The sequence below is a fragment of the Panthera pardus genome, unplaced genomic scaffold, assembly GCF_024362965.1.
Source record: "Panthera pardus isolate Hobbes unplaced genomic scaffold, ASM2436296v1 HiC_scaffold_8, whole genome shotgun sequence".
NCBI lineage: Eukaryota > Metazoa > Chordata > Mammalia > Carnivora > Felidae > Panthera > Panthera pardus.
The window spans coordinates 18,792,293-18,818,810 of record NW_026527013.1 but is presented as its reverse complement, the minus strand read 5'-3'; the positions used below and the strand labels follow the sequence as shown (position 1 = coordinate 18,818,810).

At 59.3% G+C, this 26,518-nt stretch overlaps 1 protein-coding gene across 2 annotated transcripts in view; it reads right to left on the bottom strand.

Annotated features, from left to right (window-relative positions):
* Positions 1-26,518, bottom strand: part of BSN (bassoon presynaptic cytomatrix protein) — a 92,764-nt gene continuing 66,246 nt past the window's right edge. The window contains exons 3-12 of one of the 2 annotated variants that reach the window (XM_019416824.2): positions 25,380-26,264; positions 17,707-18,153; positions 10,659-17,306; positions 6,291-8,367; positions 5,200-6,002; positions 4,967-5,066; positions 4,326-4,457; positions 4,012-4,066; positions 3,567-3,659; positions 1-1,422 (exon numbers count right to left, since the gene is read on the bottom strand). In XM_019416824.2, coding sequence (XP_019272369.2) covers positions 4,026-4,066; positions 4,326-4,457; positions 4,967-5,066; positions 5,200-6,002; positions 6,291-8,367; positions 10,659-17,306; positions 17,707-18,153; positions 25,380-26,264 — 11,133 coding nt within the window. In that variant the 3' untranslated portion in view covers positions 1-1,422; positions 3,567-3,659; positions 4,012-4,025. The remainder of the gene's footprint in view (positions 1,423-3,566; positions 3,660-4,011; positions 4,067-4,325; positions 4,458-4,966; positions 5,067-5,199; positions 6,003-6,290; positions 8,368-10,658; positions 17,307-17,706; positions 18,154-25,379; positions 26,265-26,518) is intronic. The other variant, XM_019416823.2, reaches the window with a different exon arrangement.

Sequence of the window (26,518 nt, the reverse complement as noted above, 5' to 3'; positions counted from 1 at the left end):
GCTTATCTATCCAGTTTCTCAATTGCATGTTTGCAATTAACTCCTTATACATAACATGGAATTTATTAAATATTAACAGTTGTCTTTGAGGGTTTATATTTCATTGCATAGAACGTTAGAGATGAGACTGGTGGGGGTGCCCAAGAGGAAGGGAGGCCCCCAAGGTAAGGGCCTTGGGGAGGAATGCCGCCCAGTACGCCAGGTGGGTGGACGGTGCCATACTCCCCAGCACAGGGCTCTGGGCCCTGCCCTCGCATGGCAGAAGCCCTGGCCCCTCTGCTCTGAGCATGCCCACTGGTGATGGCTTAAGAAGGACTGGATTGCACAGTAAACAGAGGTGGGCTGAGGGGCCTTCCTAGACCTCGCCCTGGGGTTGTGCTCTTGGTGGCCTGCTGCCCCCTATTGCTTCTGAGTCAACATTCTCCCTGTGCTGATCAGGGGCAGAGCAGAGAGGAAACCAAACCATCGGTCACAGGTGGTGGTGGAGGGGAGAGGCAAGGAGGCGAGCAGAGAAAAAGAAGGGGGAGAAAGAGAAACAAAAGAAAACTGCTTATGAGGTATACACGTAAATCAAACTGAAATGATTAAGGCTGTTCTTGAAATCAAAAGAAATCCCCAGGTGTATGAACAAGGAGCTGGCTGCTCAAGATGATGGCGGTGTCGCTGGGATGCTCACAATGGCTGGGGAGTTCGGGGGGGGGGAGGGAGCGGGGGGGCGGATGGCTTTGAGATGGTGGCAGGCGTGCTAGCATGCTGCCACCCATGGGCTGGGAGAAGCCTCAGCCAGTGCCCACGCTGCTTTTCGGTGCTATGGCCTCTTATTTCAGCGATGAGACAGTGTTAGGTCCTAATATTTGTAAAGTTCTCCCAACCCCATGCTGGCCACATGGAAGTCTGCTCCGATGTCACCCAGAGGGCAGGGTGAGGGGAGCAGGGCCCTGTGGCCACAGAGGATCCGGGCCAGCTGGAATGTGAAGGAAACGGAGCCCAGGGCCCCCAGCCCTCAGTCGAAGCCCCTCTCCAAGGCTGTGGAAAAACTTCTGGCATCGTGGAGGGAGGGCAGCGTCCGTCAAAAAGAGGCAGCCTGTGCCCAAACTCTGTGTATAACGCATAGGAAGCCTGGCTGGCCGGGCCGCAGAAAGGCGGCTGTGGGAAGAGCAGCAGGACTGCCGAGGTGGCAGGGTGTCCGGAGAGGGCTCCTCCCTCCCAGCGAAGGCTATTCCTTGAAGGTGGCGCCCTGAGGAGAGCAGTGTCTCTGGAAAGACAATCATGGGTCCCCCGGGGCCAGTGGTCTCAACGTGTCCAGCAGATGCTTCACCCAGACAGCTGCTGTTAGAAAACATCCCGTTCTCAACGGAGGCCTGCCTGCCACGTCCCACCTGGTGTGAGTCTTTGGGCCAAGGGTTTGCCAGATTGCAGATGCTTAGAGGAGAAAAAGAGGAAGGGGGAAAGAAGGAAAGAAAGAAGGATTTTGTCAAGAGCTGTGGACAGCTGCTTTCCATCCCTGCCCTCCTCTTGGTGATCTGCCCATGTGCTGATGGACCAACTTTTCCTCACCCAGGGGGTCCCTACCCATTGAGTCTTGGGGAGATGGGTGCTTGGGCAATTTTGAGGTCACGAAGACAAGGACAGGAAGCAAGGAGTATCCAGGTGGCAGGAAGGGACATTTCTTGAATATAACATAAGTTGCTTGAGCGTGAGGGAGATGGGATTTTGTTTAAAATGGCCCACCTCTCCCAGCCCGCTTCTGAAATGGCCATAGAAGACACCAGGAGATGGGCACTCAGAGAAGTGCTGGCCGTGTGGCCCAATCATTAGCCAGATACCAGAACCTGAGGGAGATTCCTTTAACTACAAAGTTAGTGGTGTCACTGGCCCACCCAGGCTGTGTGGCAGGACGCAGAATAGAACCACGCCCGTGGTTCCTTTCGCTCCTCAGTGACACAGCCCTAGCCCTAAACCCAAGGTAGGTTCTGCCGTGAACCCAGCCCATGGGCTGCCCTTCCTTCCCTTCAGCACAATTTCTGATTTCACATCTGTTCTAGGGCAACTCCAAGGAAACATCCAGCTGGGCGGGAAAGCAGCAGGGAGCCCACTGTAGTGGGGTGAAGGCAGGAAGAACGCTGGGGGTGCTGCACTGTGGCTACTGTAATTAAAATAAATTCCAGGCTCTTTACTTTGGCCTACAAAGCCCACCCGAGCTGGCTCTCACCCCCTCAGACTTCACCCTGACCGCCTCTCCCCTTGCTGTAGTTCTGGCTCTGCTGGCCGTTTGTCTGGCCTGAAGGCCCACCTGTCCCATCCCAACATCGTCCCGCCTCAAGCCTTACCTCACACTGACTGCTTTCTTTAGAGCAGACCCCCTGCCCCACAACCCTGCTTCACTGGCTTCATAACACTTACCACCTTCAGAAATTACCTTTTTAACCTTTAGTGTTTTTTTTTTTTAACTTATTTTTTCTCTGTCCCCCTTAAATGGACTGTCCACTTTGGAGGGCAGGGACCTGGTTTTATCTCCTGCTGTATCCCTCGCACCTGGAACAGGGCCTGGCACCTGCCTAGGACTTGACAAACATTTGTGGAATAAACGGGTAAGTGGATGAGAGACCGGACGTTTCTAGGGCCCCCACTGTTCCTCCAGAGACAGGCAGCTCTTCTGCCACTACACCCAACTCCTTCCTACAAGCAGCCCTGGCCTGGGCTCCCTTGTGATTTGTTCGCTGACTCTCTGGCCCTGCCACACACCTGTCTGCTCACCACAAGAAGCACACAAACCTCTAAACTCTTAACCTGAGAGGTGGTGAAGGAAGGGGATGGAGAAGGTCCCAGGGTTATGGAATGGTAGAAGGTGGCCCTTGGCCGTGCACAGAGCAGTGCGAGCAGCACCACTAGCCAGGCTACCCTCCCTGCCATCCTGGATGATGCGCTACCTCCTCCTCTGCCACAGAGGCTGGGCTGGGACCAGAGAGGGTTCCAGGAGAAGGCTTCTCATCCCGTGTTGGCCACTGCAGTCCAGGCAGAGCCATGGCCCCTGCGCAGAGGCCCTTCCACTCTCTCCCTGGGCTGACCTGGCTAGGGGCTGAGACTGCCTGTCCAGTGACCTCCCTCTCCTCTCTGTCCTCTTCCTGTCTGCCTCACTTCTCATTTTGCTCTTCCATCTTGCAGGTCATGAGCTCAGCCTGTGAAAGCCAACAGTGTTTTAAGTTCATGCTCATGGCTACTACGGTCTGCAGCATTGGGGACTCAGGCCTCACCAGACTGTCTGGAGCAAAGTCACCAGCACGAGGCCTCAGGGAAAGGGCTTTGGAATCAGTGCCCAGAACGAAGACCCGAAGTTGTGGGAGACGGTTGGCTTTGCTGGGTCCTTCCCTGAGGTTACTGCCTGAGTCATCTCAGCTAGCTTGGTTGTCTCTGGCCCTCGGGTAGCTGCGAGGCCCATCACAGCTGAAGGAAGTCCACCAGCCTCCTCCCAGCTCACATTTGTAGGAGCTACAGGGGTCTGGTCAGCCAGGCCTTGGACCTTCACCCCTTCCTCTGCCCCGCCCTACCCTGGACCTGACACTCACTGTTATACGCAGAGTCCAGAGCTGTGCCCAGGCCTCTGACTCCAGAGATTTTTCCACAGCAATGATATCATCTCCTTTCGTCTCTTCAAGAGCCTGTGGAGCATTTACAGAGAAAGGTTGAGGAGGAGCTGTATCCCAGGGGGCCCTACCTACAAACTAAAGCCAGTTCAAAGTTGTGAGAGCCCCGGGAGGGGTGGTAGGCGTGGTGGAGAAGGACAAGGGAGTGTTGGCCCTAGCTTCCCTTTCCCAGGACCCCTATGGAGTTGGCCCCACATTAAGGCCTCTATGCGTTGGGTTCCTCCTTTTCCTCTTCCTCCTCCCACACTCACAGGAGAGAATACTGCAGCTCTGGCCACATCACCACTGCTAAAGACCAGACTCCTCCTAGAGGACTCCTCAGGAACCCCCATGCAAAGGGAGGCAGGTACAGGCAGCCCATACTTACCCTGCAGGGCATGGTCACCAGAATGAGGAGAACTTTTTGCCAAAAGCAGAGACAGCTGTGACAAAGAAAAAGAAGAGAGGCATCAGGAAATTGGACTAGACTCCCTCTTAGCTGGGGCCATTTGGCACAGTGAAGCCAAGCCCACCCCAAGGGGCAAGGACCACCCAGAGAGCCACTGGGCAGCAGCAGGTGGATGTTCAGGCTGGCCTATGTCTGGCTGACCGAGCCTGGAATCATTTCCCAGACGTAACCTCTGCCAGAGTAGGGCCCTGGAGCTGCCGCCCACCATGGACCTGGCTGCAGGCAGTGCCTACCTTCTGTCAGCTTGCCAGCCTGCTCTGCTGCCCCACCAGGGAGGATTTTGGAGAGCACACTCTCACCATCAGCGCCTGGCTGGCCGGCAGGAGCCCCTGGGGTCCCTCCAGGCCTGGCTCCGGCCTTCACGCCTAGGGGGAAAGAAACCACCATCAGGAGACAGGCTTGAGTGGGAGAGCAGCCCTGAGGGAATCTGAATACAGGCAGTTGTGAGGTGGGAGAGTGAGGGGGAGGAGAGAGAAATGAAGAGAGAGAGAGAGAGAGAACATGAAGGAAAGGGGTTGGAGGAGGCAGAAAAAGGGAAGTTGAGGAAAGCAAGGAAGGAGAAGAGGAGGATGGAAAGACAGATGGGAGGAGAGAAGGGGAAGGAAAGAGACAGTAAGAAGCTGTGGTCCTGGCCCTGTACTCAGGTTCCCTGACCAGAGCTGCCTGGGCCCAAAGTCCCCAGTGCTGGTGACCCCAACTGGCTCATTCTAACCCCAAGCTTGTTTCCTACTGCAAAGGTCTGCAGCCCCCTGGGCACCTTCGCAGGGAGCAGTGCGGGTGGCAGTGCAGGGGAGCTCAGGACGCCCATGGGTGTAGGGAGAGGGCAGACCAGGAATTCTGGGCCGTGGCCGAGGGCACCAAAATACAGGCTCACCTGCAGGTCCAGGTCCTGGTGGTGGCTGGGCCTGAGGAGGCCTCCCCTGTTGGGGTGCTTTAGCTGTCCCTTTAGAGCCATTTGCCTGCTCTGCCCGTGGCTGCAACACAGAACCCATAGCTCAGATACTGTCCGTGGATTCTGCCCGTGCCCAGCCTGGAACCAAGGGCACGTCCAAGCTGCGGCCGCAGTATACACCCTGGGTAGGATCCATGCACTGGAGCCCTACTTACCGGTCCTGCTGGCTGGGAGCCTGTGACTGTTGGGGGGCCTGGCTGAGCCTTCCCTGCTGGCTGGCTGGCAGCAGAGGCTGGGCCCCGGGTAGCTGGCTGGCCCTGTTGCTGCAGCCGAGCCTGCGCTGGGGCCTGCTGAGGGGGCTGTAGCTGCTGCTGCTGCTGCTGCTGCTGCTGCTGCTGCTGCTGCGTCTGTGGCTGGCGTGATGCTGTTGCCGAGGGTGTCTGCCTTGATGGTGGCGGCTGTGATTGCTGTGGCCCAGGAGCTGCCTGCCGACCTTGTGACTGCAGCTGGGGTTCTGGCTTTGGCTGTGGTGCAGTGGGCCCCGAGTGGGCCTGCCGGGAGCCCTTCTTGCTGTCAGAGGCATGATGGTATGCTGACAGAGCACGGGATGGCTGTGAATATTCAGCGGAGCTGGGGTACCCAGGCTGACCCTTCTTCTGCATGGCCGGGGCAGGGCTGGGCTGAGGGTGAGGCCGGGCCTCATGGCGACCCAGGTCCCGAGTGTGTGGTTTGGCAGCACGCCGGCCCGGCTCCTCACCAGTGTGGCGGCCTGAGTGCCGCCCGTGGTCACTGTGGTGCCGGTGTTCCTTGGCTGAGGTGTGGCGGCTCGGGCCACCCTCATCATGTGGCCACAGGCCCTCCTCGGGGGGCTCATCGTAGTCGTGGTAGCTGTGCCTGGCAGGGCCTCGCTTCTGGGAGGAGGAGGAGACTGCATGGCCCCCGTGGTGCCTGAACCGGTCAGAGCGGGCATCCCGGGGCTTATCAAACCAGTCTGTCTCCTCCTGGCCCAGGTGATACGCTTCAGAGACCAAAAACAGAACACCATCAACCCCTGGGCTGGCCGCAGGGGGAGGCCCAGCTGAAGCCATGCAAGGAAACCAGAGAGTGGGCACCACAGCCACAAGCAATTAACACTAGGCCCCCAGCCCGTCCCCCCCACAACCAGGGCCAGGGCGCAGGTGGAGCAGCCCACTGGATGAGGCGCCAAGCCAGGCCCCCCTGGGACATCTCAGGGCCCAGGGCCCCATGGGCGGGCAGGCCCCCCGGGTGCTGAGCGGCTGCAGAAATCACCCCTGGCTGCCATTACCTTCGCTGTCGGAAACTACGCAGTGGGAGTCATCCAGGATGTAGCCCTCCTCACGCTTATATGTGTGGGCCCGAGGCCCATCCTTGACGTGCTCCTGGACGTCAGGCATGGAGTGGCTGGAGCAGAACTGTGGGCAGGTGTCCCCAGGAGGGAGGGTGCCGCCGGCAGGGCGGGGCCGCCCCAAGGGGCTGACGGGGCTCTCCTCTTCAGAGGCCTGGCTCCGCATGGGGGGCCGGGACCGGCCATGGGCCATGCTCAGGGACGAGGGCTTGGGGCCCGCTTTTTGGAGTCTCTCCATGGCTTCCCGTTCCCGTTCATATCCCCTGCCCCGGCTGCTGAAGTCATGGCCGGACAGTTTCTCCCCACTATATGCAGATGCCACCCGGGACCGGCCACTCCCTCCATACATGCGGTCATCTTCCTCCACTGGGTCCCGGCTGGACACCCCATAGTACCTCTGCTGCTCATACACATTCTTCTTGAGCCCATAGGTGATTTCGTCCTGGAACTTCCTGCCCCGAGAGGCTAGGCTGCTGCTGACTGCAGGGGAGGGGTAGGAGGCCAGGTCAGACTCCACATCCTTGGCCTCTTCGATAGGTGAGAATTTGGAGATCTTTTGCTCCATGCCCTGCTTCCGGTGCTTGCTACGTTTGGAGGAGATAGCAGCTGGTGCCAGGCTCTTGGAGGGATGCTTAGGCCCCATGGGACCTGGACCATACTTCTCTGCTCGAGTTCCATGTCTGTAGTCGCTGTCACTGTAGTAGTGGGCACTGGCTGGTCGGCCATTGCTCTCCAGATTCCGGTGATGGCCACTCTTCCCACGGGGGTCATAAGAGTCCTCTTCAGATTCCTCCTCCCCTCTGGTGTAGCAGCAGGGCAATGCAGTCCCCTCAAGGATGCTGGGTTCTCCCGGCTCTTTCCCTGGACGCCCGCTGCTGCTTGGCCCCAGGGGCTCTAGTCGCTGGCTATCAGGGGTAGTGGAGATACTATCCTTGGTCAGCTCACTGATGTCATCAATCATCACATAGTTCCGAGGGACATTCTGCTCCAGGCTGGTGTAGTGGGAGTCAGAGGGGTAGGTGGAGGCTGAGCTCAGGCTCACACCACTACGGTCCCCGGCCCGGGGCAGCTCAGCAGCCTTGCCTTGATCATAGCTGCTGCTTACTGCTGGGCCACTATAGCTGGTTTCAGGTGGGGCTGAAGACATGGCCACAACTGGGCTGGCAATCACCTCATAGTTAGTGGGCACCTTCTGTTCCAAGTCGGCTAGTGACGTCTGGCGTGGCTTCTGGTGGGGGGCACGGCTGTCAGCTGGGACTGGGAAAAGAGTGCTCTGTGTGGTTGGCATGGGTGTTTGGGCTGTATAATGGCCTGTGGGACGGAAAGCCTGCTGGCTTGGCAGGCTAGGCTCAGCTGGGTAACTGGTGCCAGGAGGAAAGGCAGGTGCTGGGTATGTGCCGGGGCCAGGGTAGGTGGGTGGTTGATGGGCTGGGAATCCGTTCTGAGTTGGCCCACCACTGCCTGCAGTGTACTGTGGGGCTGGAGGTGGGAATCGGGGCTGTTGGAAGGCAGTAGGGCCAGAGGGGGTGGCAGGAGCAGCGGCAGTGACAGGGAAGTCAGCATACTGGCCGGCAGGAGTGGCACAGCCCTGGAGCCGCAGCTGGTTGAGCTCGCTGTCTGATAAGTAGTCACGATGCTCACCGAGACCACGCAAGGGCGGGTAGTCACGGCCACCCCGGTCTTTGGCCAAAGACTCTTTACGCTGTGTGATACCCAGCTCCAGGTACTTGAGCTTGGCGTCGATCTCCTTCTCCTCCTCGTCCAGCTCCGCTTGCTTCTTGCGCAGCTTGGTGGACTCATGCTCCACCAGCCGCAGGTCCCGGTCCAGCTCCCGGAGCAGGCTGGCCTTGGTGGCAGGGACAGCGGTGGGCCCCGCCAGCCCATGCTGCAGCAGGCTGGCTGCATACAGCTGTGGGGGGGCCTGGCCAGCCAGGGGCAGGTGAGCCTCCTCTGGAGGGGGGCTGGGCAGTGTCCGCTTCACCTTGCGGACCAGGCCGTTGGGTGGCAGCGCCGACACCTGAGACAGAGGGAAGGGCGGGCAGCACTGAGACCCAAGGTGTGGGTGACTTGGTGGGGCAAAGGTAGAAGAGCCCTGGCCTGGGTTGGGGCAGAGGCTGGGCTCCATATAGTTGGTGCTCTGATTCACCAGGCAGTCTTGAGGACTGCCTCCCCGCCCGCCGCACCCCCCCCCCACCCCCGGTGGACATCATCACCGGCCTGTGACCGTTTTACAGGCCTTCTCTCTCCCAGCACTCCAGGCAGCAGGGGAGGGGTGGAGCAGATGCCCCTCTGTGCTGGTCTCTAGGACTAGCCTGCCTCTGAGAACTTCTAGCATACAGCGGCCCTGAGGACCCCGCCCATGTCCAGTGGGCTTGCCACCCTCTCTCTCCCACTGAGTGTCCTGAGGTGAGGACAGTACAGTCTGGCTCTGGTTTCAGGTCTAGAAGCTGGTGGGGACCAGGGCAATAGAGGGCCATGGACAGGAATGGAGTGGTCCCTGGGTGCCCACCAAGATCCCCAGAGAATCATGAGAAGGGGCACAGGCTGACTGTCAGTTACTGCAGGCTCTGGGTCTTTTCCTGCCCCGTCCTACAGCTGTTTTAAGTGACATGCAGCTCAGCCGCCTGGTCCACCCTCTTCTCCCAGCTGCCCTATACCACCCTCTGCCAAACTCTCTGGACTGTGCTCTTGGCCTGGCCCCCAGCTCCCTCCACATCCCTGTTAGCCCACCACTCTCTGAGACTACCAGCTACCCTGCAGGGCCTCTCCAACCTGTCTCTGGCTGTGTTGCTTCCTGGTCCAGACTCCCTAACCCTGCCCTCTCTGTAGTTCTCCTCACCTGCCGTTCACATTACCTGAAGGTCCACATCACTGGATGGTGATGGAAGGTCTACCTTGGGTCCTTTGTCTCTAGTTCCTAGCCTTCCCAGAGTGCCCTGGGACTCTGGGCTTTTATGGACCACCCAAATCCCCAAAATACACTAGGCCCGGACATTGGGCTTCTTGCGTTTTACCTTGCCAAGAAACTACATAAAAACCTCCCACCCACACTCACCATCTGTCACAAAGAAAATGATAGTGTGTCCCAGAGCCTCAGAACAATGGGTGGGCCTTTAACAATACATTTTGCTTTTTCAACTCCTCATTCTATTGTTCATCTTTTGTTATTTTGGCTGCACACCTTGAGGGCTCATCACGGCATGGCACCACACTGCCGGCCCATGGAACTTCTGTGTCCACCCTGGCCTGGAGCCAGGACGGCCTGCCTCTCTGGCCTGCACTCCCTGCCAGCCTAGACTCCTAATCCCACCCCCACGCTCTCTGGACTGCACACCCCAGGGCTCTCCATTACCCAAGCTCATCACCTCCACCACCCCACCTTGAGGCCTCACCCTCTCCTCTCTGCATCACGCCCAGAAAACATACCTGGTTCCTACCCCTTTCCCCAGGGCCACTGTGCAGTCTTTCCCTTCAGCCTATCTACCCACATTCTGCCCAGGAAGCTTTCTAAAATACCCATCTTGCCTGTCTCACCTGCCCCAAACCTCCAGAAGCTCCAAGGGCCTACAAGAAAAGCCCGTGCTCTTTAGCCTGGCACTCAAAATCCTTGGCAGAAGGCCCCTGCAACTCCTATCTTCCCCTGCATGGCAGCCCACAGCAGGCCACCTCACCCAGTCCCAGGATATCATTGGCAACTAAAGCCACAGGCAAGGGCACATTGATGTTCCAGGGTTCCCTGCCTAGGGGAGCAGACAGGGAGCAGATTTACTGAGGGCCAGATAGTGACAGGGGACAAGATGAGACCGAGAGATGCTGCAGCCCATTGGGATGGACCTTGAATGCTAGGCCAAGGGGCTTGGACTTCCTGTGGGGCCATGGAAGCCAGGCCAGGGATGGGGAGTAGGGAGCAGCCCAGCCAGGTCTATGTTACTGATTTTCTAAGGACACATCCACAGTAGAGGTTTGGAATGGGAGAGGCCCAGACTGGGGGGGGACACGGTAGGGACTGGACCAGATATGGGCTGTGAAGAGGCAGTGCTGAGGAGAGGCTGAAGTTTCTAGCAGTGTCTGGATGGGTGGCTGTGGGGGCCAGTGTGTGAGTCTGTATTTGCCCAGATGTCCTTGCCAGGCTGCTGGCTTCACCAGGTGTGCATCAAGGAAGATCCAGTCCTCATCCTCAACTCCTTCCTCTGGGCCTCTGGAGCTGGAGGTGACTCCACCCCCACCCCAGGAGAAACCCCTCCCTGTGGGGCCCCCAGGCTAGACAGAGACCCCTGTCCCACCCTGGACCAGCCCCTGTGCCCATACCTGGCTACCCAGTCCCCCCTGGTGCTGGTAGAGGGAGAACCTCTCTTTGGTAGACTCCTCGGCGGTGGGGCTGAGGGGCTTAGGGTCAGACAAGGACCGCTGCAGGGTCTTCATGGGGCGAGGCAGCGTCTGCTGGCGGAGAGCGCTGTCAGCCGTGAAGTGCTTCTGGGGACTCACGTGAGCCTTGTTCAGCCTCTCACTGGAAGCAAAGGAGGTGTCCAGGAGCCGGTGTGGGGACAGGGGTGAGACCGGTGAGTAGAGGACCTGGGGGGACTTGGGAGGCTGGCGGCTCACGAGCTGTGACAGGGACTCCGGGGGCAGCTGGGCCTGGTATCCAATCTCCAGGGGATCTGGCTTCTTTTTTTCGAATCTGCCGAGGGGCCCTGGGGTGACGATCTGGATGCCAGGCAGGTAGGGGCTGATGGCAGTTGGCCCTACAAGCTGCGGCCCAACCACACCCTGGGCCTGCCCCTCGGGCTCCGTCTGGCAGGCCAGGCTCTCCCCGCGTCCAGTCTTCTCTGGCGCCGAGATGTACCTGACGATCTCCACCTTGGGGTCGGTAGCGGCTGTGATGTGGATGGCTGGAGAGACTCTGGGCAGCTGGTCAGGCTCCGTCTGCACAGAGCAGTCACTGATGGTCTGGATGCCCACGCTGCTCGTGGCCCTCGCAGCAGCGGTTGCAGGGGACGATGAGGCGGCAGCATCATGCTTGCTGTCGGAGCCGGAATCCGAGTGGCGGGAAAGCCGGGACCGGCGGCGGCGCACCGGCTGCTCCCACTCGGCACTGTCCTCGTCATCAGTCTGCACGCTGCAGTCCGCACTCCGCCGTACCCGGCGCCGCCGGCTCAGGAGGTAGCGGCCCTCCCCATCCTCCTCGTCTGTCTGCACGCTGCTGTCTGCAATCCTCCTGACCGCGCAGGGCTCGGGCCCCGACTCTGGCTCGCAGGCGTCCCGCAGGCGAGGCATAGAGTGCCGCTTCTTGAGGCCGCTGCGGCCTGCCTCCCACGGCTCCTCTGTCTGCAGTGACATGTCCGAGGCAGAGCTGGGGAGGCCCCGATGCAGCCCGGGCTCCCGAGGCTGCCCAGGCCCCTCCGGCCCTGCCACGGCGATGAAGGCTGTGTGGGTCAGGGGTGGCCAGTACTGGCCATTCTGAGCCAGCTCCGTGGCAGCTGGGGGAGGCCCTCGGCCAGGTGCCTCGCAGGCCACGGGGAAGGGGGTCTTCTGCCGCTGCTTCTGTTCCTCTAGCTGCTGCTGCAGCTGCTGCTGCAGCTGCTGGATCTGCTCCAGCTGCAGACGCTGCTGTGCCAGCTGCTCCCTCTGCAGGGCGAACTGGGCCTGCCGTTCCTCCTGTTGCTGCTGCAGCACATGATGCTTAATGGTCTGCAGCTCCTGCAGCTCCCGCTGCACCAGGAGCTGCTCTTCCTCACGGTGCCGCTGCAGCTCCACCCGCTCCCGCTCCAGCTCCTCCTGCAGCCGCAGTTGCCGCAGCTTCTCCAACTCCACCCGCTCCCTCTCCAGCTGCAGCAGCTGCTCCTGCTGTTTCCGCTGTCGCTCCTCCTGCGCAGCTTCCTCCTTCTCCAGCCCTGGCCGGCTGAGGGCCCCGCTGCCGCCCCCGGGAGCAGCATCTACCTGCGGCTTCTGGCTGGCCAGAGGGGCTGGGGCTGGGGGTGGGGCTGTTACAGCCTCTTTGGCGGCAGCAGGGGTGGCTGTGGAAAGAGGCTCTTCCCGAACTGCCCCTGTTGGCAGCTCTGGCCTTGGTGGGCCCCCAGCCCCTGGGGCCTTAGCAGCAGCAGGTTTCCCCAGGTACACAGGACCCTCAGCAGGTGGAATGCTGGAAGCAGCGGGGAATCTACTTGGTGCAGGATATCGGTACAGCCCTGTGGGCCCAAGAGGTATCCGGGGGGCAATCACGGGCATGCGTGTCAGGCTGGTGAGCGGCACAGCTGTGACCCCACCCGACACGTAAGGCCTGTACATGCCACGGCGCACCATGGGCCGCAGTACTGAGGCGGGCTGGGTGGTTATGGGCAGTGTTGCAGCAATTGGAGTGTTGATAGTCGAGTAGATCATGCCGTCAGCTGCACGCACAGTGGCTGTGGATGGCAGCAGCTGTCTGACTGCTGTTCCCTGGCCTACCGTAGGCCTGTACTGGGCCAGGTTCCCAGGACTTGGGTGGCCCTCTGGGAAGGTGGGGTTCCCAAGGAGGCCAGGTCTGAGGGGAGCCAGACCCTGGGGAGCGCTGAGCCCAGGCCCGGGCTGGGGCTGATACTGCATGAGGTCTGGGCCACCACCACCACTGCCATGCCGCCCTCCATACTGGTCCATGGAGTTGAGGGCAGCACACATGCGGCTGATCTCACGGGCAGTGGTGGCACTGTACTGGGCCAGACTGGCCTCCTGGAAGCCAGCTGCATCTCCCCGTGGGCCATACCTGTGGTCTGAGTAGATGTTTGACACTGAACTGTAGCGCCTCATGGGAAGTGGGTGAGTCAAAACGTCTGTGGGATGACGCAGGTCTGTGTACGAGCCATACTGCAAGCCCTGCCCAAGGTAGCGTCCATCCACAAAGCCCAGGCTGTAGGAATGCTTCAGCGAGCTGAGATCCACAGCTGAGTCTCGTCCAGGGCCCTGGAAGAGCTGCCCAATCCTGTGGGCATGGTAGTTGAGGCTAGCCTCTGCCAAATTGGTGTCAGACATGGAGGAGTATAGCCTGCCATGGAGGCCCTGTGGGTAGGGCCTCTGCTCCTCGTGGGGCCCAGGCCCCACTACCCCCTGTGCCCGGTAGGTGGGGGGTTCAGGAGGCTCAGGGTCCCGGGGACTGTAGAAGGGGCCGCTGCTCTGGCCAGGTAGGGCAACGTCTGACACACTCTTCTCAGGAGCACTGGGGGTGGGGTGGAAGGTGCCTGTGCAGCTACTGCCAAAGGGGAACTTGTAGACCATGTCACAGCATGCCATCTGGCTCTCAGGCCTCATCCCAGTGAGGTCCAGGGCACCTGCAGGTTCCTCTGGGAGCAGTGTGGTCACAGTGCCTGCTGTGCCCTCTCCCATCTGCACCACCACTGTGTGTGGCTTCCTGGCACCTGGAGCAGCATGTGACCGCAGCTCTGCAGGGGCAGCCCGGTGGGGTTCGGCACCAGGCTCTGCCACTGGGCCCGATTTGAGGCCAACACTCTGGGCACTGCCCATCTGAGTGATTAAAACGTCCCTTCTGGCCAGAGGTGCTACCTGGTTGGGCAGGTTATACCTGGCAAACTTGGCCTCCCTAGGTCTTCCACGGGGCCCGCCTCGGTATGGGGCTGTCTGGACGGCCTGCTCTACCTGCTTGACCTGGGCCAGGCACACAGGGCTACCCGCACCCTGGCCAAAGTCAAGCCGGCTCTGGAAGGGGTCTCCATAGACCACAGGCTGCTTTTGCTGAGCCATGAGCACAGATGAGGCCATGGTGATGCTCACGGTGGTGGCGGTGCTGAGGAAGGCATGGGTCTGCTCCTGGGCATTGAGGTTGATGACCAAAGGCTGCACAGCAGTCGACTGCCGTCCTGGGATTGGATCCAGGGCAAGGCCGTACTTCCTCGCTTCCACGGCAAGAGAGGTCAGGTCCATGCCCTGGTCAGTAAGGATGATAGGAGTAGGCTTGACAGCTGTGCGAAGGTCTACCACGGCACTGCCTGGAGGCCTAGGGCCTGGCTCCACCCTAGACGTTCCAGGGACAGAGGAGATCCGGCACAGGGAGATGTTCTCAGCAGGGAGGGCGCCCCAGCCATAGACTGCCAAGGGCCCATCCGCGCCAGCACTGGGTGCCCGCGGGAAGCCAGGTGGCCCAGGTGGCTCTGGGGGCAGCTGGGACATACTCGGAGGTGTTGTCTGGCTATAGCTGTGGGTGGTGGGCTGGGTGTCAGTGGGCGAACACACTGGGGAGGTGGAGGCACTGGCATGTACCATCCTGGTCTGGCTGGAGGCATCTGATGCCAGAGTGATGACCATGAAAGGGGCCTCCTGAGAGGGCTGCTGCCACACCAGGCGAGGTGTGCTGGGCCGGTGTGGCGTTTGTGTGCCCTGAGCCACCATGGGTGTTGGGGTCAGGGCACCAGGGCTCCGAGGCATGTCCGAGGCAGGGGTCGGGCTTGGCGTCTGTGTAGAGAACTCGGCTGTGGCCCTTGGGCCCAGCTTGCCAGGGGAGAATGTGGGACTCTCTGAAGGAGAAGATGGAGAGAGAGGTGGGCTGGAGCCTGCGAAGTAGGAATACCCCCGGGAGGCCTTGTGGGGGCCGCTCTCGCCATCACTCACACTCAGGGGCTTGTCTCTGGCAGCCCGTCCACTGGCAGTAGCGCCACTGAGGGCCTGGGGTATCTCCTCAGTTTGGGACCCGTAGTTCGCAGTGGCTGGGGTCTGTCCATAGCTGTGGCCTACAGCAGACGGTGAAGGGCTGCGCTCAGAGCCTGCTGGGGAGGTTGGAGTCATATAACCTCGTGACAGGCTGACTGGACAAGGAGCCACGGCTGTGGTGGCTGGGGTGCCAGGGCCCTGGGAAAAGGATATGCCTACCTCCTTGGAGGCAGAGCTGGGGGAGGCAGGAGAGCTGTGAAGCTTGAGGGGGTCCTGAGGCTCCTTTGCAAAATGCTGAGTAACACGGACATCAGGAATGACTCGGCCACCACTGCTATCTGAGGAGGTGGAGGTGGAGAAGGACACAGGGGCAGCCAGCTGGGTGGGACTGGTACCAGGGGTGAGTGGGCCGCCATTTTGCTTCATTGGGTCCATGTACGCACTGTCGGCATTCAGAAACTGCTTCTCCTTTTTCTTGTCCTCCGCAAAGGCCAAGTCCCGGGAGGAGGCCTGCCGCATGCGGGCAATGCTCTGTGATGTCTGAAGGATCTCCTCATACACGGCTGTCCCCAGGCTGGCCGGTGTGCCCTCAGGGACAGGCTGTGCAGCCCTGCCATAGTCCTGGTCGGGGGTGTCCTGGTACTCAAAGGCACCCTGGCTCCGGGTACCAGTGGGCTGAGAGGGGCCACCTGCCACCTGGCCCTGTTGCCGCTGGAGCAGCTCGGCCTTGCGCATCATCTCCTCATAGGCCTCCTCTGCGCTCTTGAGCGGCCGGCTGGAGCTGGGAGTGGTGGAGCTGCCTGAGGGCGTCTCAGTTGGCGAGTAGAGGGACATGAAGGTGGGCAGGTTGTACTCACTGCCTGACTTGTAGAGCCGGGTGGGGCCGCCATCCAGGGCTTCAGCCTCTGAGTCAAGGGAAGGGGAGGGCGAGTACTCGGAGCAGGAGGAGCGATGGAGCTCCTCCATCTCAGCTGCCTGCCTCAGCTCCTCAGTCGGGGAGGCATCCTCGATGGGGGACAGGTTGCTCGGGGGGGTCTTGGAGCGTTCGCGCCGCCGCTGGGCCCGCAGTTCTTCCTTGTCTCGCCGTGTCTTGCGGGCCGTGCTGCGGATACGCTGCTGTTCCACCTCCCGCATCTTCTCCTGCTCCCGTAGCAGCTCCTCCTCCTCCCGCAGCTCCTCCTCCTCCGAGGAGTCCTCGATGGTGGGCAGCAGGGGCCCATGTGAGCGGTGCCGAGCCTTGCGCTGCTGCTTTGCTTCTTCTAGTCGCTGCCGGCGGCTGGGGCTGCTATCGCTGTCCTCCTCCAGGGAGGACAGGGAGGTGGGAGAGGTGCCCGAAGTGTAGCTGGGTGTGGAGGCAGGCAGTGTGGAGGAGTGCTCCCCACGGGAGCGGTCCTCTGGCGAGCCTGTCAGGCTCTCCATTTCCAGCTCCGGCTCCCGCTCCAGGCTGGGGTCGGGACCTTGGCCCAGGTCCAGCTCATGGCCATAGCTGCCCGTGCTATTAAGCTCAATGGTCTTGAAGCGGCGGAGCCCCCCCTGTAGGGCCCCAGTGCCATCGCTGGCCTCGGCTGGGCCTCCCTCAGAGAGCAGCTCCTCGTAGCCTGTGGTGGCGTTATGCGGCAGACGTCTCTTGGGCAGCACCGCTGGGTCTTGGCTGGGCTCAGGCCGGGGCCTGGGGCCACCCTTCTGGGTGCCATGTTTGGCCAGGCCATGCCCAGAGGAGGCAACGTCATCCTCTTCCAGGTTGTCTTCTTCGGCGCTCATCTCCAGTATCTGTCGTCGCATGAACTCCTCGTCGGTCAGTTCTGCTGCCCGGGCTGGGGGCTGGGGTGGGAGAGGGGACAGGCCACCCTCACTGCTGTCCTCCACGTAGTCGTGCCTCAACTGGCTGCCAAAGTCATCTGATGACTCGGCTGTGTCCTGCTGCTCCCTCTGGCGCCCCCACTCCAGAGAGTCTTCCTCCTCCTCCAAGATATCCTCCAGTTCCTCATCGGAGTCATAGGCCTCAGGCATGATGGACAAGGAGTGGGGCCTCCGTTTCTGCTCCTCACCACTGCTCCTGGGTGGCTTGCTCTGCTCGCCCCTGGGGGCTGGGCCCTGGGCCTCCAGCGAAGGCCGCAGGCTGCTCCCCACCTTGTGGAGCTCGGAGGGGCTGGGCGGGCGAGGCCCTGTCACCCCTGCGCTGTCCAGCTGCTCTACCTCCTGCTGTACAACGCCTGTGATCTCGCTCTGGGAGCTGGAGATGCCGTCGGACGAATAGCCTGTGTCACTGAGGCTCTGTGGGCTCCGAGACAGGTCCTGAGAATAAGGCTTGCCTGCCAGCTCCTGCAGCAGGGTGAGAAGCAGACACTGACTCCCCATGGCAGACAGCTCACTGGAGAAGCCCATCCCTCTCTGTCAATCCCAGGGCCCTGAGGAAGGGGTCCTCCACCTCCCAGGGGAGGGCCCACCACCTTCCATTTCTCTGGCCTTAAAAACCCCAAGCAGCCCTAGATTCTCAAAGAGAAGCTTTATTAGATCTAATGGTAGCAAAATCCACCCAAGCATTCAACCAAGTGCCAGACATAGGACCAGCCTATAACTCATAGGCTCCAGGCCCACTAGGGTCTCATCCAGGCATCCCTTACCACCTCTGTGGCCCCAAGGGACCTGCTCCAGGAACCAAGCCCTTCTCTAGACCATCCCACCTGAGAGCTAAGGTCCCTGGGAAGCGAATGGGACTGACCTCTGCCTCCCCACCCTTGGGGGCTTCTGGAACAGCCTTGACGACAGGCGTGGCAGGTTCAGTCCTCCGGGTCCCCGTCTTTGCTTTAGGAGTCCCAGGGGGCAGGGTAGTCTCTGGAGGTGGTTTCGGCCCAGGCTCGGCTTTAGCTGGGATTCCTGTCTTCTTTTCCTGGGCACTGCTCAGGGTCCTGCTAGGTTCAGAAGCCTTGAGGGGCTTGGCCTGGGGGCTGGCCTTGGTGGGCAGGGGACTGGCCTTGGCAGGCAGGGGGCCCGATGGCTGGCCCAGCCCCTGTGGCCCTTTCTGCTTCAGAGGGGCTGCTCCAGCTGCACGGAGAGGGGCCCCCGAGGGGGGCTGCTGTGAGGTGGGCAGCGGCAGGGGCGTCGGCTCTCCCAGGCTGCCCTCTAGTAGCCGCTTAGTTTGGCAGTTCAGACAGAGCCACTCGGTTTTCTGTAAGGAAATGGGAGGGGAGGGGGTTAATGAAAATCACAAAGACACTGAAGTACTCAAAGAGTATTTCTATGACTATTTCTGTAACTGTAAGCAGGACAAAGTTTTCTAAAGCATGACCCCAAAGGCACAAGGAGAAAATGACTAATAGATTTGTTGCCCTCAAATGACAGACTTCCCCATCCTTCAGAGTTCAAATGATAAACCAAAAAGAAGGATCTCTTCTTTACCCTGTAGAGAGCTTTTTCACCTGGCAAGAAAAGGAGGAGACCTGCAGGGGAGGGGAGGCTACAGGTAGCACATGAGTCTGGAGAAGAGGGGGAATTGGTGTGGAGTCCATCAGTCCAGAGCCCATGCAAACCAGGAGTAGCCTCAGACAGGGAGCGCCTCCTAGGTGCCCAGCTCCTCCCTGGCCTCCTAGCCCTCAGGCCTCAGACACCATCCTCCCCACACTCTTCCCAAGTAAGGGCTGCGCTGGGAGGCCACAGGCTCCTGGGGCCAGGGGAGGCATCTGAAAGAAGCCCTGCTGGGAGGATGGGGCCAAGCAGTCCCCTCTGCTTATACCCCCCAGCCCAAGTCACCTTGTCCAAGGCCAGCAAAGACCCTCAGGTGGAAGCCTCCTCCTGCCCCCAGGGCTCTGGACTGTTCCGATGGGGACTGTGTGTGCCGGCACTTAGACCAAGGGTCCTGCTTCCTCCAGATCTGGGTGGGGAACAAACACTCAACCGTCAGTCCACTACTCTCAGGGTAATCCCCTCTGTCAGGTTCAGTGCTGGGGACTGGAGACACAGCCATGATTAAGACAGACACAGGGGCTGGCATGTAGCCTTCCTGGAGACCACAGCCCCAAACTGGTCATCCAAGTATGACGTGGATATCAGTGGCAAAGTTCCTAGAACACCAGAAACCAAGTCTACTTCCCCAGCTCCAGCTGTCTGCACAGGAATGAGGTCTGAACATCCCAGGCCCTGCATGGGTGATTCCTGCAGCAGGTCAGAGGCTGACAGGGGCGTGTCTCCCAGGAACTTCCTCCAGAGTCAGGGCTCTTCCTTGGCAAGACTGGAAGCCCCACCCTGGCCTACAGAGTGAGGCGGAAAAGAGGATAACCACACACTTATGTCTGCTCTCACCCTGGAGGAGGGGGAAGAGCCTTGGTACTCTGACCTTCCTGCTGCTAGTCCTCTCAGGTGCCCAGACACTCAGACTCCCACTAGCAGCTTGGCCACTAGGATGGGCCATTAGGAGAACCACAAAACCCAGAACCACAGGATCACAGAGCCAGAAGACAGGGCAAGGAGGTAGCCTGTGGCCCTCGCCAGCCTAAAGTGGGCTGGCAGCCTCAGCGCCCTTACTTCACACACTGCCCTGTGCCCATGTCAGACCCTAGCACATATGGCAGATCCTTGGATCTGTACTCCCACTGTACCCCCAGAGTGCCTGCCCTCAGCCTGGTATCCTCAGGCCACCATGGCAGATGCCATATCAATGATTCTGCCCTGGTTTCCTGCCCGCAGGGCTACATACCACATCTCTGCCCTGGGCGCCAGCAGAGGCCAGACCAGGCAGGTGGCAGGCCCTTGGTGTGTGTTAAGGATAGGCCCGATCCACAGGCTTGTTACTCAGAGCCTTGAGATTGCTGAGACTGGAGCTCTGACTCTGCCCTGAGGCCCAATCCTACACACAGCCCCTAAGCAGAGGGGCCCAGCTATGGAGGGTGACCCTTCAGAGGTCCTACATCTACTCACCCTGTTCCCTGGCCCTAGCACCACGACTAACTCCCTTTGACCTTATCTGGTCCTCTATGCATTCCTGACACAAACCCCTATGAAGCAATGGGTGCTGGCTACTTGTTGGGTCTTGGGCTCACTTGGCTTAGTCACTCCTAGAGGTGCCTGGGGAGAATGCTAGGCAGGCTGAGCTCAAGCCCTGAGATGGGGCACGGAAGAGCACAGATGCTCAGCCTGAGCCCAGAGCCTACAATGCCTCTAACATCACCTAGAGACACAGTGGAAATCCCCCCACCTCAAAGAGGACTATGACATGACAAAAAGACCCTGGAGACATAAGAGGGGTGTAGGCAGAGGCCAAGAGAGTTCTGGAAATGAGAAAAGCCCTCCAGGATCAGCATGATAGGGTTAGGATCTGGGCCCAGACCGGGGGCTGGCCTATGGCAACACTGTTCTGGCTCCACTTTGGGGCCCTGCACACAGCCATTCCAGCTTAGGCCTCTCGAGGTCAGATCACCTGCCCTGGCTCACCTTAGGGGCTTGGCAAACCTCTGACCCCTGCCTCTGGCCTGCAGACCCCACCCCAGAAGCAACAGTCCCAGTGAAGCAAGGGCACCTTGGAAAGATGCTCTGGGTGGAGGAGGCAGACCTAATGCCAAGTGTTCAAAGCCAGCCTGTGTGGCAGCCTGCTTACCTGAGCCCAGAGGCCCAGCCCTCAGCAGAGCATGTCACCTGTGGTCACATGCTCCACAGGGTTTTGTTCCTTCCCACGCTTATTCATAGAGACAGCCAGGCTGCAGAACGGGCTGCCCAGTTGGGCCTCTTGCTCCTGGCTCTGCTATAACAGGCGGCCAGGGAGGGAGGGAAGGCAGGCAGGGGGAGGCATGTGAGGTAAGGGCTAAAAATAAACACTGGACCTGGCTGCTGGAGGCCCTTTGCCAGCTCTCTGGGAGCGGGGAGAAGGGTGCGGGGCACTGGGGCCTGTTCGGGTGGAGTCTGAGGAGACTTGGCACAGACCTAAGTTTCTGGAGAATGGGGATGGGGTAGGAGGCTGGCCATGAGGAGGTTCTATGCCTGAGGGCTGGAGCACAGGTCCTGATTTCTTTATTCACTCAGTTCTTTTTTTTTTTTTTAATTTTTTAAAAAATTTCTTCTTAAGAGAGGGAGACAGAGCACTAGCAGGAGAGGGGCAGAGAAAGAGAGGGAGTCACAGAATCTGAAGCAATCTCCAGGCTCTGAGCTGTCAGCACAGAGTCTGATGCAGGGTTCAAACCCACCAACCATGAGATCATGATCTAAGCTGGCTTAACTGACTGAGCCACCCAGGCGCCCTTTTATTCACTCAGTTCTCATCTCTGCTCCCTGACAGCATGCCCTCCCTCACCCCGCCCCCTGCTCATTCATTCCATTTTTCCCCTTGTTCTTTCATTCACTCATTCATGTTTATTCCCTCATTCATTCATTTACCTGTACACCCTTTCTTGTACTCTCCCAACCCCGCCCCCAGCCAGCCCCAGGGAGCTGCTACTTTCTCTTCCCCTTTGCCTGACCCCTTGGCAAGTGGGCAGGGGATGGTCTGGGACTTAGGAATGGACAGTGGGACACTTGATGACCACTTCTGCCTTGCCTCCCTCTGTCCAGTTCCTTTCTGGGGGCAGCTAGGAATGCCCCAGGGTAAGCACCACCTAATGGTGGGAGATGGGGTCAAGGTGAAGAAGGGGAAGTGAGTTGGTGGAGTACTCCACGGGTGGATGAGCCCTGCTGCCTTCCAGGATCACTGGCTACTGTGCCTCAAGGGCCAAGGTTGCCCAGTGAGGCTGCAATGCATGTTGGGCATCCTTCTTGCACTGCCTGCCATTGTCTGAATGACCCTGCAGAACACAATCTCTGTGTATGTGGAGCTGGCCTGTGTCAGTCTGATCACGTGACACCAGCCTGACCAACAGCCCATGGCCAGCTGCTGGGCCCAACATACCCCCAGCCTCACTGCAAGACCAGGGGCAGTAGATGAGAAATTCAGAGAAAGGATGCCTGGACATAAAGGGCCCAATGGGCATGGCCAGACCCTGGACTATAGGCATGGCTGTCACTGGTGCTGCCGTTCTCCTGATGCTATGACCCTGCCCCATCCTGTCCCTGGACATCCTTAAGCTTCTCCTTTTTGGGCCTCTGCCTCCAATAAGAGGAATCCTCTCTGATATCCCCAACATATTTCTTTCTGGCTGGGCTGTGCTCTCCTCACACTCCAGTACCAAATGTGTCCATTCCCCATGGGGCATCCTTCATGAGACCAGGGTCTTAACACTGGCCACAGGATTGATTCATACTCAGATAGTTGGGGGCCAGAGGAGACTCTTTCTTCCCTGCATAGAGACTCCCTGTTAGGACATGCTAGTTCCAATCTGGCTGTGTGTTGGACCTTGCATAAGTATCTGAAGTATGGCATCTCAACTAGTTCTCCCAGAAACCTAAGAGGGAGTGCTATCACCCCCATTCCACACGGAGGAGACAGGGCTTCCTGAGACCACTATTGCCAGAGGCAGCTGCTGGCCTCTCACTTGGTGCCCCCGATGCAACCCCTTCCCCAAATAAGCCCAGCCCAGCCCCGCATATCACAGGTGCCGGGCCCTTTCCCCAGGGAGGCCCAACTTCTCAAGGATATGGCTGGTATTTTGGCAATTCTAATAAGATCAGAAACTGGTGGTGTTACTGTAACATTTCCAATTCCACTAATTTCTTCACAAACTCTATTTTGAACTGAAAGCCAATTAAAAATGAAGCCAGAGGGTACTATTATCCTTCAAAAGATAAATAGGTAAAAAAATTTGGAATCAACAACTCTTAATTATGAAATGACTCACTAAATAGCACTACGGTTATTTTTTCAGAGGGAATTTCAAAGCAAAAAGGGATCTAGTTTTACTGCTTCCTTCATTGTATGCTCTGGACTCCCTGTCTAGGAAGAAGGTAAAAGGTTTTATAGCTCCAAGATGTTGAGGAAAATCCCCAACCTAACAGCCCAGACAGTTGACTCTCATCTTAGGTGGAGTCACAGCAGGTCTAATAGGCCTGTGGGGAGGTGGCAGTGGGACTGCCCTGGTCCATCCCTCCCTCAAGCCCCTGGCCTACATGCAGACAGGGTCCCTCTGGCTCACATTGTACACAGAGACACACAGTCATCCTGAGCCTGGCGGGCTGGCCTCAGTTAGCAAGGTGTGGGAGAGACAGTAGGTCTCTCACACAAAGTAGGTCATAGGGAAGCACACAATTGCTCCAAATGTCAAGTAGCCATTTGCTGAGGTGAGATCAAAGACGGTCCATGGCCTGGTTACAGTGAAGAAAAGCAACGGTGGTACCAGGAACCACAGGAGGGGGGCATCATGGCTGTCTACTCACACATTCCCCAGGACCCCTCTGGGGACAGCTGCATTAATAAGTAGAGCCATAAGGAGAAAGGAGTTGGAGAAGCTGGGCTACCCTCTGACTGCTATTAGGAGCAAGAGGCCCCGGGGTGGGGAGGAGCTAAACACCCAGAAGTTTGCTGTCAGGCCCATTGGAACCCATCAGATCCTGTGGTGACAAGGGTGGTTCTGGCCAAGGAAGTGGCAGTGGGGCAGGACATGGAGACAGCAGGACATGGAGGAGGTAGGGCATGGGGGCAATGTTGGCTATCAAGAAGTTGGCCAAGGAAGTGGCAGTGGGGCAGGACATGGAGACAGCAGGACATGGAGGGGGTAGGGCAGGGGGCAATGTTGGCTATCAAGAAGCAGAAGCTCTGGAACCCAGGAAGGTGACAACCAAATGGCTAAGGAGAGGCTTGGATCAGAATCCAGATGCTCATCCAAGAGTCAGCATGTGACTGACACATGTTAGGGCAGAATCAGCACTTCCTCTGGCCTGGCCCAGGGGCTGCTGGAAGGAGTTGTCAGGAACATTTACACTCTTGAACTGAGACAGTTTTCCCCTTCTCTCTGTGCATGTCTTGCTGAGTGAGGAAATGTGGGCCAGGAGGTCTCTCAGGGACAAGGGTCCCCCAGGCTGCACCAGCTCAGTAGTCCAACAGGGCTCACAGTCCCTCAGGATCAGGGTGCCCCACTCAACTGACAGCCAGTGTGTGCCTGGTAGTCTCAGGACTGGAGCTCCTCTGGCTCTCTGGTGGCCCCTTGGTGGCCCCTCCCCACCTTAGTCAGCCAGGCCAACTGTCCTCCAGTGAGCCCTTGGATCTAAGGAGATAGGTGGCAGTATGGGGCCTCGAGGGCCACATGGGCATCATGTGAGGAGGTCACTTTTCTTGCTTAGAGCTGCCTCTTTCTGCATGTTGGAAAATATGGCCTGTGACAGCCAAAGCAGTCTTCTTTACCATAGTGGGCTGCTCCAGTGGAGGCCTGACTCAAAGCAAATCAGAACAAGGTGCCAGAGACTCCCTGCCCCACCACTGACCGTGCATGGCTCTGCCTAGAATCCCCAAGGACTCAGGTGGCTGCCTGTGTCCAGGAGGAAGGGCTTTGGCTTGATCATCTCCTGATGTGACATAGCTGGGGGTGTATCTGTCTGTCAAGATGAGCCAATCATTCATCTTGACCCTAAGGGCATTTGAGGGAATAGGACACACCAGCTATGCCCAAGGCAGCCAAGGTAGGGTTCACATGGATGGCCCTGTGGGCAGGGCAGAGTGAGTAAGGGGAGGAGCAGAAGCAGCCTCCAGGCCCAGGCTCATCCAACTCTGCCCAGGTACCTCTGTATCTTCTGAGCCTGCCAGGTGGGCTCCAAGCTTTGAGAGAACACTGGGCCTCCTATTCTTTTCTATCCAGCTCTGCACAGCGCCCAGAACCCTTCCCTGGAGCAAGGATGCAGAGAGATAGGCCCTAACCCCAGAACTCTCTCAAACTTCCCTAGGGGTAAAAAGAACATCCCTGAGCATCCCCACATGCAGCCCCAGGAAGAACCAGGCCCAGCCAAAGGAAAATATGTGGCCCAAAGACTAGCTCTGACAAGTAGATGTCAATACCCATGACCTCAGAAGAGGGGATGGAGGGAGGATACCACCTGGCTGGAGCCTGGGGCAATGGGGCACAGCCCTGTGCCTAACAGCCCTTCAACCCCCTGTGTGGGTCATAGACGGAGGGCAGGGTGGGACCTCAGGTTCCTCCCACCTGAGCAGGGGAGGTTGGCATCTTCCATCGAGGCCATGCCCAGGATAGATGGGAATGAGGAGGCCAGTTCACTCAGAGGGTGCTCTGAGCTTAGCTACCTCTAGGACTGGCCTCAGGGCACCGGTTAGCCAGCCAGAGGCAGCGGGCACCATTACCCCATCCGCTGTGCCAGTTAGTTTTCTGAGGAGAACAACAAGCCTGGGGCAGGGATAGAAAAGGGAGTACAGCCCCTCTGTACCTGTGTAGGGGCCCCACAAGTGCTGAAGACCTGGCTCTCTGTAGCCCTTTCTGGCTCCCATGCCTCCCAGGCCCCCCATTACTCCAGGTCTTGGTCCAGCTCTCTTACCTCTACCAGGTGGGGCGTTGGGTTGAAGCCACACAGGTTGCACACCTGGAGCTTGCAGGTGGTGCAGGTGTTATAGTTGGCTGGGCCCTTGCTGCCCACGTTGAGCTCAGCTTGGCACAGTGGGCAAGTGGCCCTTTCCTTCGGCGCGGTCTTTGGCTTGGCAGTAGCCTTGGTCGCTGCCTGGTGTTCCACTCTGCCATGTTTTGGACTGGTTGTTCCCCCAGTTCTTGCCAGGGCTCCAGGCCCCGATCCAGGACCTGGTCTGGCTCCAGGCTCAGTTTTGGCTCCAGGTGCTGGCCCAGGCCCAGGTCCTGAGCCTGGGGGTCTTGGGCCAGCCTCCTTGCTGGCATCACTGAAGACAATCTTAGGTGGCCCTTTGCTGGGAGCCACTTGGCCCTGGGGCTCAGCCTCGGGCTGCACAGACATGAGGGTACTCGCCTGGGTCAGCAGTGATGCTCCAAGGCCAAAGAGCTTCCCAGTGAGGCCCTCCTGGGTCTGCTCAGCAGCACCAGGCCCAGAGGGCACTGTGGTGGCACTTTTGGCCAGGGCCTCTCCTGCAGGTGGCCTGGGATCCGCTGTGGAAGGCTTGATGGGGAGAGGAGGCTGAGGAGACGCCCTCCCCACCTCTGGAGGGGCAGCTGCTTGGGCAGACCCCGGCACTGAGGTGGCCCTGGCTGTCTCAGCCTGGCGGAGGCCTGGCTGTGGTGCCCCTGGGCCCTGCGATCTCTCTTGCTCCGGCTTCCCCAGGGGCTGTTTGGCTGGGGACTGGGCAGGAGACAGGGCCGGGGAGTGCAGTTGCTGCTGGCTCTTGGAGCGAGGCGCAGTGGTCATGTCCATCCCCAGAGCCCTCTGCATCTGGCAGTTCAGACAGAGCCACTCCTTCACCTGAGGAGGAAGTATCATGGTCATCGGGGTGGTCGGGACTGACAGTGCCCATAGCTCAGGTCGCTGCAGGCCCCCCAGTAGCCAGGGCCAGCTCCAAGCATAGGCAGGAGCAGCAAGCACCACTCAGGTGTTTCTGGGCTGCCAGGAGGCAAAGCCGAAGGGGCTGATGGCACCTGCCCTGACCTCTGGGAGCTGCCAGCTGCCTGGAGCAGAACAGGGGGAGTCACACACACTCCCCACCCCCAAACCACCAA